Genomic DNA, 13,099 nt, shown 5'->3' on the forward strand with positions numbered 1-13,099 from the left:
ATATAAAATGAATATGAATTTGTGCCAACACAAAATCATAAATTTACTTGAAACATTATGAAAATTTTTTTGAAGTCTTTTTTTCCCAATAACTCAGTTACAGTTTTTGAGTAGGAATTCTATAGGCAGTGTGTCACAGTGTCACACAAAATAAATGAACATATGGCCTTGTGACTCGAAGGCTGTGGGTTGGACCCCTTGGATGTGAAGCCCAAGACAGTTCTTCATCCAGTGTGGCCCCAAGAGACCAAAAGGTTGAGTACCCCTGGATGCAGTGGCTTATATGCAGGAGCACACAGGACTCTCATATTTTCTGTAGAGTTATCATCCTAAGCTCTGTGTTCCTTCATAGTAAACCCAAGTTTGCATTAAGTATCATTTCTGCAGCCTAAACTATTCCCTTTGTCAGTTCTTGTAGAGCAGGTCTGCTATAGACAAATTGTTTACACCCTTATTTTATGTGAAAATACCTTTGTTTTACCTTCATTTAAAAATGTTTTTCCCAACCATGATAGAGGGGGGAGACAATACAAGAGAGAAACAATGCCTAGCTAGTCATGAAAACCAGAGGGAACCATATTAGTCCAACAACCTACTGACAAATTATACATAACAGATCAAGAAATATATCTCTAGATAAGGTTTATTTGAGACCAACTGGTCATTACCCAAGATTTATCTGCAGGACACACAGTAATTAAAAATGCCAGAATGGTGGAACTAACCTTCTTGGATGTTTAACAGACATACCTTGAGATCTATACTAATTGGTTCAGAGGGATACAAAGGACACTTTTTGCTCCTTGCCCTCCTAGGTCGATTAGTTCCCGGGGACTATGAGCATCTCGCAAAATGTCCTGTAATGGTGGTGGGTCATCTGACCTCTTGATCAAGGAAGCCAAGGAGACCCCACCAGATGGACTTTAACCAGTGTCCAGTCTATAAAGAGGAGTGTCAACACGGAGGAATCATTTCCTCCATGCTTCCAAGAGAAGCCAACAGTGGTCGAGCAGGACCTTTGACTTATCTTCACATAGATGGAACTGGTAAAAGAAAGGAGCCAGGGGCTCCTCCCAACCCCATGGGGCCCCTGAGGAACAGATCCTCTAACGACCTCAAGAGTAAAAACAAATCAGTTTATCTGGTCCAATTGTATGCCCTTAAACACCCAAAAGGGAAGTATAACCAAAGATTAAAGGGGCCAACATAATATCATAAGAGCATACATATATATAACTAAAAGTTACTCGACAAACAACAAAGCCAGACAGGCGATACCATCAGTCAAGTTGTTGGCCAGTATAGATAAAGGCTCTTCCAGACAGTAACCCAACATACTACTGGAAAAATGAACAGCAGACCCCAATTCTATCCAAAGGAATACTGACAATGGATTGCCATAGATGAGGAACAGCTGATCCTCCTGGAACAGGGACCTCTGGCTGACTAGATTTATCAGAAGGGCAGACAGGGGGGAATGGATGAGGGTGCTGACAACACAGTGGACAGTGACAGGGATGGCAGAGTATGGAGCCTCTAGTGGGAGAGGAAGGCTGTCTATCTGACGAGTTTGTATTCATGCTCAGATGCCGAGGAGCTCAGAAGGTGGGCGACTGTGACCAGTGATAGTCATGTATATAGAGATTAGAAATGCATGTGAAAACGTCTCAATGTCAATTGCCTTGGAATGAATTCTTCTGTATGAAAAAAAAAACAAAACAAAAAAAACAAGTATCTTCTTGAAGTCCCTCAAATTAAGGTAAAGAATAAGAACAAATCATTCTGGAAGAACGCAAAGGAAAATAGCTTTAGATACTTAAGTGACAATAGAATTTATTCTCATAATTGTTTTAATAGCTTTTGTATAATCCTCATTGCTATTGTGAGATATAAAATGTATTTATCAAATCTGTAATCATTATGCCAAAAAATCTGAATTACTGTAATATTTTGCATATTGTTAAAACTGTAACTTTAATTGTAAAAAAAAAAAAAAAAAATGTTTTTCCCTGAGGCTGGAGAGATGGCTCATTGGTTAAGAGCACTGACTGCTTGAGGAGCTTGGTTCTCTTCCCAGTACCTAGACACTGGCTGACAACCACCCATAACTCCAGTTCCAGGGGATCCAACACCCTCTTCTGGTCTCAAGATGCATTGCATGCCTGTGGTGCACTTACATACAACCAAGCAAAACACTCACACACATACACACACACACACACACACACACACACACACACACACACACACACAATACGTCTTTAAAAATGTTTTTACTCTTCTTTTAATTAAAAGCTTTATTAATAGGTGATTTGCATACTGCGTGACTCACACACCAAAAGCATAGAATTTTGTGATTTTTAAAATATCAGGCTGTGCAACTTTTATTACCTGCAAAGAAACCTTGTCCCTGCTATCAGTCACTTCCTATTTTCTGATATCAACCCCTCAGGCTGACCCTACTTTCCTGGGAGCTAATCTATTTTCTACTCTTACAGGTTTTCCTGTTCTGGGCATTTCATATAAATAGAGTAATTGTTTGTATTTGACTTCTTTTAAGACTTAGGGAAATGTTTTAATGCGATTTTGGCTGCTGTAACAAAATACCACAGATCAGATACTGATTTCTAAAGGTTAAGGAGCTGTTTAGGAGCCTCGTATGTAAGGATATTGATTCCCTTCATGAACTTTGACCCTCTAACTTTAGGAGTTATATTTCAACATAGGAAACAGCGGGGGGGGGGCGGAGGGCACACACATTCAGACTATAGCAGATACTGTGTGTACAATTCACCTCCATTGCAACATCTATCAATACTTTATTTTCTTTATTCCAATAATATTCCATTGTATGGGATACCTTTTTTTTTTTTTTTTTTTTGTCTGCATGTAGGTAAGTGTACCCATGTCATGCAATGCCCGCAGAGGACAGAAGAGGCTGTTGGATCCCCTGGAACTGGAGTTATGGACAGTTGTTAGCTGCCATGTGGGTGCTGGGATTTGAACTGGGGTCTTCTGCAAGAACAACCAGTGTTCTTAACCGCTGAGCCATCTCTCCAGTCAGGAATACCTTTTTAATCTAGTCATTTATCATCTGGCAGCATTTGGATAATTTTCACTACTGAGCTTCCATGAAGAATGCAGCTATGAACATTGACGAGCCTATTTTTGTGTGCAAGTATTTTCCTGTCTCTTGGGAGTGGAAGTATGTGGGGGGGGGTAGATTTATGTGGCACCTGTGAAGACCATCCAGGCTGCCTCTGACCTTGTGGGATTCAGACCAACAATGCATCACAGTTCCAATTTCTCCACAGGGTTTTCATTTCTGAAAGTTAAAGTTTTTTTTGGGGGGGGGGTGGCTGGAGAGATAGCTCAATGGTTAAGTGCACTGACTACTCTTGCAGAGGGCCTAGGTTCAAATCCCAGCACCACATGGCAACTAACAATCATTCAAAACTCCAGTTCCAGGGGAACTGACACCCTCTTCTGACCTCTGCAGGCATTGCATGACATGGGTGCACTTATATGCATGCAGGCAATACACTCATACACATAAAAATAATAAAAAATATTTTTAAAAGTTTTTTTGGATATAGAATTCTAATTAAGTAGTATTTCTTGGTTTGTATTGCTTTTGATGCAAATACAATAGTTTTGAAATATTTATTCCCTATGTATACTGTCTCATGAATATGATTATGGGGTGTGTGTGTGTGTGTGTGTGTGTGTGTGTGTGTGTGTGTTTCCTCATGGAGTTAACTTTCTTGACCATGTGGGTATGTGTCAGTAATGACTTGGGGTCATTATTTCTCAGCTACTTTTTCTACTTCCATCACCCCATCATTTGATAACTTCTGACTAGTTAATGGGTCACCTGCCTCTTCTTGCTTGTCAGCGTAACAGTTCATAATTCTTCATTGAAAGCTGTAATGTTGTTTTACTGGGTGTCTGGGATCTGTTATTCTTTTAAGGAGTGAAGTGAGTTTTGTTTTGTCACACGATCAAGTAACTGGGGATCAGCTTGGTCCTTTGGAGGTTCATTTTCATCTTTATTAGGTCCCGGCAGAGATGCCCATGTTCTTAGGCTGGATCATTCTCAGTTAATGCCCAACATGGTTCATAGGATCTCTCTGCCTAGGCTTGCCAATCAGAACTACTCCCAGTTCTGTGTGATCTGGGAGTGTTGAACTTTCAGCTGTATGTGCATGCATTCATGTGTACATGTGTTTGTATGTGTGCCGTTGTGTGGCTAGGGAATGGAGCCCAGGGCTTTGAGAATGCTAGGCAAGTGCTCTCCCATTGAGCTACATTCCTTTGTCTACTTTTATCTTTTTGGGTGAGCTCTAGGGTCTTGCTTTATATATAGTCAGTTTAATATTCAGTTGAAAACTTACAAAGATTTCTGGAGTTTTCTCTGTATGTACCCTTATATTTCCAGCACTCTGCCCCACAAATTCTAGCCTATCTCTCCAAACACTGAACCTCCCCCCTTCACTCCATGAACACTGTGCCCTTTGCCTGAATTTACCCCTACTGGGCCTGCCAACCTTGCTCTGGGAGACCACAGGAGCAGCCTACCTCTTATCCAGCAAACACTTGTTTCATAGATTTTACCCACTTTCCTCCTTTGCCATGGTGATGTCATCTGTTTCATACAGCACATTATTTGCTTGTGCCAGTTGCAGTATCATGGTTTCATAGTAAATTGTCTCAGATTCTCGTATGTTTCATGCCCTGAAGGCATAGGCCTTCATATGTTTTCCAGCACACAGGTACATCTGTGGATTACTTTAATAATGATCTCTGTGAAATTCTATTTTATCGCTTCTGCATTTTGTGGATGAATTTCAGAATCTTTTATGGCAGGGGTGAGGGAGATGGCTAAGTGGATAAAGTGCTTGTTGTACAAGCATGAGGATCTGTGTTTGGATCCCCTTACCTACATCAAGGCTGAGTACAGTGGCACATACCTGCAACCCAGCACTAAGGAGCAGAGACAGGTGAGTCTCAGATACTTGCTGGTCAGCCAGACTAGCCAAACTGGCATGCTTCAGGATCAGTGAAAGCAATATAGGTAGATACCTGAAGTCAACCCATGGTTTGTGCACATATACACACAAAGACACATACACACACAACAGTGCACACATAACACGTGCACACACAAATATGCACATGTATACACCACCACCACCACCACCACCACCACCGAAGAGCCTTCTATTCCATTAATATTAAGATACAGGAATTACATACCCCTGAAATTCTTACTCCAGTCATCATGTATTAACTAGGAGACTATTCCTTCTATGAAAAAACAAAATTTTAGTGTTTCCATGTGTGCCAGTTGAGATGACCCTCCATGACTTTTGGCACAGGTTTGTAGAGGGGTGCTAGTTTTCTCCCCAGTTTGAAAATGTGACTTGTGATCTTTCAGGATCAGTGTAATCTTAGTGTGGGCTGATAGCTCTTCTGCTGTTGACCATCTTTTCTCTTGCAGGTAGTCCAGCATGACCCATGTCGGGGTGGAGCTGGTTACTGGAACAGCCTCTTCCGGTTCAAGCACCTGGCCACAGGGCATTACTTGGCAGCAGAGGTAAGTAGGTGCACATGATTTTCCCTTTGAAGGTGAACATGCCTGACTGTTCTTACTTGTAGCAGTTGGACACCTGGAAGCTCAAGAGAATACTCAGTTACTATGTTTTCCTTTTGCCTTTCTGTTTCCTTCTCTTTCATTTCTCTAGAAGAGGAGAGAAACAAATGACGAACATATTATAGGACTTGACAGGGGTTCTGATCAAGATGTGGGGAGAATGGAAGTTAGAAAATGATGCAGGTTTTTAGGGTGATCCTTCTGTTCTGTTCTTGCACACTGCTTTACTTAGACTTGTCCACCAACCCCACTCCCAGCACACATGCTGGAGACTTGGCCGCACTGGAGACATGATATGTAAAGTCAGAAGCATTGAGATGCATGAAGAACTAGAGAATCTCACAGAGAAATTCCTCAGGGCCTTAGTGAGGAGGCCGGTGTTTATCTTGTAGGAATATCAGGAATCTCAACCTTTTGAGTGAGGGCTTACAATGTGGCCCATGCTGGCTTCAAATTCTCTATCTTCCTACCTCAGCCTCCTGAGTACTGAGATTACAGGTATGACCCACCATACCTGACTTATAAAGCCTTTCTGAAAAAAAGGAGAGGCTTGATATTGAAGGATGGGAGGAATTTACCTTTTCATTTTTATATTAAATTAAGGAGTCCTCCTGCTGTGTAACAGATGTTGAGTTTTACTCTGATCTGCCAGAATATGTGCAATGTGTATTCATACCAGATTCTAGTTGTACATCAAGAGCTCCCACTGTTGTCTGGTGCCATCGGCCCAGAGATTTTCAAGGACTCATGCATGTCAATACTGCTTTTGCAATTGACTCTGGGAGTGTAGAATTTAAATGTCTAACCCACCTGGGGTAATTGATACTTGTATGAACTGATGATTTCAAAAAATTTAAGAACCAAACATGAAGTCTATGTTGAAATTTTAAATGGAACCTTAGGGAAGAATGGACCCAGCATTGGTTACTCATTTGCTAAAGAGTGAGGGTGATTGTCTTATCTGTTATGTATTAAGGCAAAAATAGCTATTGCTAGAGGCCTGCTGTTGTCTTTTTTCCTTTTATATAAAAGTAAACAGAATTATCAGTGACTGTGTTGACATATTTATCTCAGGTCTTTACTGTTGCTAGTGAATTCATTGTGTTTTCTTTGTCTATACTCCAGAGCTGAGCAGTCTATTGGTGACTGGTGGCTTGTTCTGTGTGTATTGTACCTGTGTGAACTGTGTTGTTGTTGTGGCATGCTGGTTCTGTGAACAGAGGGAAGGGCTAAGTTCTTAGCCGTTCAAGGATGGCTACAGATGTTGACGTCTCCTGCACATGGGTCCTGGTCCTTGAGAAAGCAATGGATGTTTAAATTTCCTAATGATTCTTTTTCATCAGGTAGACCCTGACTTTGAGGAAGAATGCCTGGAGTTTCAGCCCTCAGTAAGTATGGGCAAGAGCCTTCTTGTCTTCATCTGGTAGGGTGAGGCCAAATGATCTAGAGCCCTGCTTTAGAAATTTTCACATGGCCTTTGAGTGTTGGGGAATGGGAAATCTTAGGCTGCCTTCAATAAGGTCGTGTTCGATGTTTCTCTTCTATGGCCTGCTTGGTCCAGGATCTGCTGGTCTTGATGCTCTTCCTGTGTGTTCAGTCAAGAGTCTTCATCTCTAAGCTGGAGAAGTGCATAGGAGCTCTTAGAAAATTTCTGGGTTTGAGGTAATGGTGGTCCTTTTGGAAGCTGGCCTCTTACAGAGTTGACTTACTGCTGCTGATCTTAACCTGTGACTCTCTCAGATTTCGAAGGAATAGTGGATACTGTGCATTAGACTATAGAGGTAACATGTGAGGCCTCATGTACGTGGCTTTGTTGGGACAATCTTCTGGCTAATCTCTCCCTTGCTTTCTACAAAGTCAGAAACAGGCATTATTAGGTTCTGATGTGATCAATAATGTGGTTTGACCTATTCATGTCATGGAAGGTTTTTCTTTCCCCTTCAGCCATGATAGAGAGTTTTACTAGGTAAAGTGTTCTGGGTTGGCATCTATGATCATTTAGAGCTTGGAATGCTTGATTTGGAATTTTAACGCAAAATGAATTTGTCTTTGGAGACACCATGGCCAACTAATGTTGATTTGTAGGTGCTTGGGGTACAAGTGTCCAGCCAGGGGCTGAAGAAGGCAGTGGTCATGTTTTGTGAAAATAAAGACACCCACAAAATGGTTCTTTTGAAAAGTACTTGATTTTGCTGATCCATGGTTAAAATTAAACAAAACACCAGACAATTTCTGTCTATCTGATATGTGTACATGTGCTGATCTCAGTGGTAGGTATAGAAGATATCTTGAGGGTGCTTTTTTTTCTAGAAAAATTCAGAGGAACTTTGAAATAGTGCATTAATGAAAGGAACTGAGATGGCGCTTACTCAAAATGTGATCATCTTTGGAAAGTATCATGAATTCTGAATTGATACTTAACTTCCTAGTTGTGTTTGGAAAGAGTATTGGCTTTGAAAGAAACTAACAAGAGCTGCAGCCAGAGACTCTTGGCTGTGAGTCCATATGCTAGCTGCGGTCATCTGCCCTCACTGCTCCTTGATGGCTCCTGAAGCTTGCCGTCCTCTTTACCATCTTTAGTGACCCATACTTCTACAGACCATTTGGAAAGTCTGTCTTCCTCAATTAATCTGGCTTGGATAACAGACCTAGTCTAGCTTTCTGCTAGTTCAAACAAGGGATTGTTATTTGAATACTCAGTCTGGTTTTAATTTCCATATGACATTTCTTATGCTTGAACCTTTTTTATTTTGAGAGAAGCTTCCATGTATGACATGCATTCAGTGATGCTATCGGAGGTATCACAGAGTGAGTCTTATCTTTGGCATGGATTAAGCTGTGGCTCTTTTCAGGGGGAGATCATGATCAAGTGAACCTTGGATGCTATGGGAGATGAAGGTTTTCCCCTCAATTCAACATATATGAAGAAAGGAGTACATTTATTTGCAGCATAAAATAAAGTGCTGTGATGACAAGCTTAGAATGGAGGGAAGAAAAACAGACATGGGTTTAAATAACCAGACGTACTACTAACAAGCTATGTGACCTTAAACAAGTAACTTTCTCTCCCTGAGACTTACTTTCCTCCTCTGTATGGCGACATTTTTAAGTTCAACTGGATCAGTGGGGCTTTAATATCCTCCTCTGTGGCAGGTCATCTTGTTCTCAGGAGACAAAGGAGGAAGCAGCGATTGTGAGTGGGCTTGACTCACAGTGCATCCCTGACTTTCTGGGCTTCCGTGGTCTTTGTGAGTCTCAGGCTTTTCCATGCCAGTTATACACCAGCAGGCTGGGCATGGATCTGGATAGTAGGCTCTGATGGCTCAGAGGTTGCTGGGAATGTGGGTCTATACATGGGGAATGAATGTGTGGAGTGCATCTCACTGGGACCTGTGAGGCCAGCCCAGTGTTGGTCTCGGTAGTGAGGTATTAGCATCAGGAGGCCTGGCTTCCTTATCTCCTTAACATAGAAGTGTAGAAGTCTAGAATCGTATAAGCTTGGACAAGAAGCATCCTGTTCCCCTCTATTCATGGGTACCTTGAAGGTTGGCCTCAGACCTAACTAGCTGTATTATGCACCTCCCAAGTTCAGTGGTCATTTGCCTGATCCAAAAGGGAGTAAAAGGCCCACCTGAGGCTTGCTCTCTGCTGTTCTCTATGTGCCTTTCTTCCCACTAGGTGGCATATGCAGACTACACAGTGACTGAGAGCTGCCCCATGGCCAGAGATGGCAGGCTTACTGAAGTCTTAATTTTCATCCAGATCTGCTGTGGGTCTCTGAAATGTTTCTGCCAGTCTGTAACCAAATTCTGTGTTATAGATGGGCAAAATTACATTGAAAGTGGCATGTGGGGCTGCTCTCAGGTCAACAGGACCTAAAAGGGAACAGATGTTCTAAGTTCTTTCTCCTGAACCAGAGTGCAGAGTGTTCTGTCTCTCTGGCTGTTACTTTAGTGTAGACAGAATACAGGACCTCAGGCTTGTTTAGGTAGAATTAGGTTTATTAGAGGAGAAATGATGAGAGAGGGGAGAGGGGAGAGGTATCAGGTATTAAGACAACTTCTTAGTTTTATTTTTATTTGCTATTTATTTTTTGAAATAGGGTCTTGGTCCAGGCTGATCTTGAACCCTTGGGCTCAAGTACTTCCCCTCAGCATCTCTAGTAGTACAATATCTGGGACTACAGATGTATACTAGTGAGCCAGACTAAAAACTTTTTCTGGGGGCTTGGGGTGGGGACTGCTCATGAACTAATCTTGTCTGTACTCCTAGATCTCAGCTCTACGGAGTTAAGATTTCTCATGCTCTTTCTTCTGCCTTTGATTTGACTTCCTGTTAGTGATTCTTGTGTCTTCCTGGTACAATCTCCCTTCTCCCTATTTAGACAGGAGACGGTGCTTGAGCCAAAGTGAAACAAGCCAGGGATGAGGAAAATGTGTTTTCTCCAGCAGATGTAAGGAGATATGGTCATTCTGGAAGAATGTTAGGCATTCAAAAGAATTCCATGCATGCTCACAAAGCTGAAAGAACTTCCAGAGCCTATCAGAGCAAACATTCTTGCTAAATTCACTTGGTAACATCTCAAGCAGGCGGAGTTAAGAACCAAGAGCGTGCTTAGAGTTTGCCAGGAGCACCTTCCTCGTTATTCATTGGGTTTTACTGTTGAGAGATCTTTCATCCCAACCAAATCTCAATGTAGCAAGAGTGACCCTTTGCATTGTCATCAGAATCATTCTTAATCAGTGTTTTTTAGGCCTAGAGTCACTGGTCAAACCATAGCGGAATTGTTATTCTACGAACACTTGGATTCAGGTTTATTTTATTTCTTCTCCTAGGAAGTAGCTGTGTCATATTTTTGGTAGACAACTGTTGCTGTGGATTGGCATCCCTTCATATATCTAGCTCCATAGGGCAGGTTCCCTCAAAGTGCATCCCTGCTCTCCAGGGGCTACAGGTGGATGAAGCTGTATGGAATGAAGGTTTTCATCACGGGTAGCTCTCTTTCCACAGCCATCTGCTACTGTCACTCCACAGTGCCTGAACATTTTTATGGTAACAGTAGGAGGCAGAGAGTAAATAATATCAGCTCAGGTGCAGTGGTTACTTTATAAGGCACTCCTCAATGGTGGCCCTTCTCTTGCCAGCTGCTGACACCCACTGCTGTTCTTCCTCTGTTCTGTGGACTGTGGAATGATTATGGTGAGTGAAGGATTTTTCCTACAGAATTTCTTACTTGACTTTCACCCTTAGGTGGACCCTGACCAAGATGCATCTCGGAGTAGATTGCGAAATGCCCAAGAAAAAATGGTGTACTCTCTGGTCTCTGTACCCGAAGGCAATGATATCTCCTCCATTTTTGAGCTAGACCCCACAACTCTACGTGGAGGGGACAGTCTTGTCCCAAGGTATGATTTTAAACTTTCTTATATCAAGAGAATCCTGGTTGGTCTTGATGGCCTGGATATGTTTCTTAGAATGCAAAGCATTAGTGCCTTTTCTTTAAGTGTTTATAAAGGAGTTGGTGATGCACTTGAATGGCTGCCCAATATGGCATTGAGCTTCTCATATGGCTCATCAATAGAAGTTCTTGATAGCTGGATAAAAAGTACTATACTTGAGCTGGAAACAGTGGTTCATGCCTTTAATCCCAGCTCTTAGGAAGGAGAGACAGACAGATCTCTGTGAGATCAAGGCCAGCCTGGTCTACATAGCAAGTTCCAGGCCAGTTGGCACTACAGGGAGACCCTGTCTCAAAAAACAAAACAAAGGTACTCTATTTATGGGGCTGGAGAGATGGCTGAGCATTTAAGAGTACTTATTACTCTTGCAGAGTACCTGGGTTTGGTTCTCAGCACCCGAATGGGAGCTAACAATCTGTAGCTTCCGTCCCAGGGGATCTGATGGCCTTTTCTGGTCTCTGTGGGCTCCTGGACAGATGCAGTGCACATAAACTCAGGCAAACATACACACAGACACACACACACACACACACACACACACACAAATAAATAAATCAATAGCAACAATCATAAAAGTGCTCTGTTTAGGCTGGAGTCATGGCTAGTGGGCAAAGTTCTTATCACTTTGAGCATGAGGACCTGAGTGTGGGTTCCTAGAACCCAGGATCTGGATGTGGTTGTCTACATCTGTGATCCCAGTGCTCTTGTGGCAAGATGGGAGGCAGAGACAGGAGAATCCCAGGAGGCCCATGGGCCAGCTAGCCTGGCATGAGCAGTAGTGAACAAGAGATTGTCTCAAATAAGGTGGAAGGCGAGGACTGATGCCTGAGGTTGTCCTCTCGTGTCCACACTCAAACACACACACACACACACACACACACACACATACACACACACACACACACATACAGGTCTTCTTAAAGTGCTACATTTAAGTAAATAAGCCATACCTTAAGAGTTCAGTATTTCTTTAAAAAACTTTATTGAGAATTCCATACATGCATATAAGGTGTTTTGATCAAATCCATGCCCACTCCCTCCCCTCCAACTCCTCCCATATCTCCCCATCACTTTTATCTGATAATTTCATGTATCCTTCCTTCCTTCCTCCTCCTCCCTCCCTCCCTCCCTCCCTCCCTTCCTCTCTCTTTCTTTCTTTTCTTTCCTTTTGGCTTTTTGCTACTCTAACATTGCCCCCCTTTAAAGAGGTAACACTAAAATCTTTTAGGGATTAGATGACACACAGTAATTAAAAATACCAGACTGGTGGAGCTAACCTTCTTGGGTGTTTAACAGACATACTTTGAGGTCTATAATAATTTGGTCAGAGGGACATAAAGGACACTTATTGCTCCTTGCCCTCCTAGGTCGACTAGTTCCAGGGGACTATGAGCATCTCTCAAAATGTCCTATAATGATGGTGGGTCACCTGTCCTCTTGATCAAGGAGGCTGAGGAGACCCCACCAGATGGACTTGAACCAGTGTCCAGTCTATAAGAGGAGGGTCAACACAGAGGAATCATTTCCTCCATGCTTCCAAGCAAAGTCAACCATGGTCAAGCAGGACCTTTGACTTATCTACACATAGGTGGAATTGGTAAAAGAAAGGAGCCAGGGGCTCCTCCTAAACCCATGTGACCCCTGAGAAACAGATCCTTAAACGACCTTAAGAGTAAAAATAAATCAGTTTATCTGGACCAACTGTGTGGTCTTAAACACCCAAAAGGAAAGTATAACCAAAGATTAAAGGGGCCAATATAATTTCATATGAGTCCATAGGTATAGCTAAAGGCTACATAACAAGCAACAGTGCCAGATGGGTGATACCTTCTCTTGAGTTGTTGGCCAAGGTGGCCAAAGGGATTCCCAGATAGTAACCCAGCATAGAACTGGGAAATTGAACAGCACACCCCAATCTTATCCAAAGGAATGTTGACAACTGATTACCATTAGATGAGGAACAGCTGACCTTCCTAAAACAAAGATG

At 42.4% G+C, this 13,099-nt stretch overlaps 1 protein-coding gene across 17 annotated transcripts in view; it reads left to right on the forward strand.

Annotated features, from left to right (window-relative positions):
* The window catches only part of Itpr1 (inositol 1,4,5-trisphosphate receptor type 1), a 376,735-nt gene that overhangs the window by 165,640 nt on the left and 197,996 nt on the right, over window positions 1-13,099 (forward strand). For 12 of the 17 annotated variants that reach the window (XM_029556903.1, XM_008854568.1, XM_029556904.1 and 9 more), the window contains exons 11-13: window positions 5,501-5,596; window positions 6,997-7,041; window positions 10,904-11,058. In XM_029556903.1, coding sequence (XP_029412763.1) covers window positions 5,501-5,596; window positions 6,997-7,041; window positions 10,904-11,058 — 296 coding nt within the window. The remainder of the gene's footprint in view (window positions 1-5,500; window positions 5,597-6,996; window positions 7,042-10,903; window positions 11,059-13,099) is intronic. The other 5 variants (XM_029556906.1, XM_008854576.1, XM_029556908.1 and 2 more) reach the window with 1 other exon arrangement.

Source organism: Nannospalax galili, unplaced genomic scaffold, assembly GCF_000622305.1.
Source record: "Nannospalax galili isolate Female #2095 unplaced genomic scaffold, S.galili_v1.0 scaffold846, whole genome shotgun sequence".
NCBI lineage: Eukaryota > Metazoa > Chordata > Mammalia > Rodentia > Spalacidae > Nannospalax > Nannospalax galili.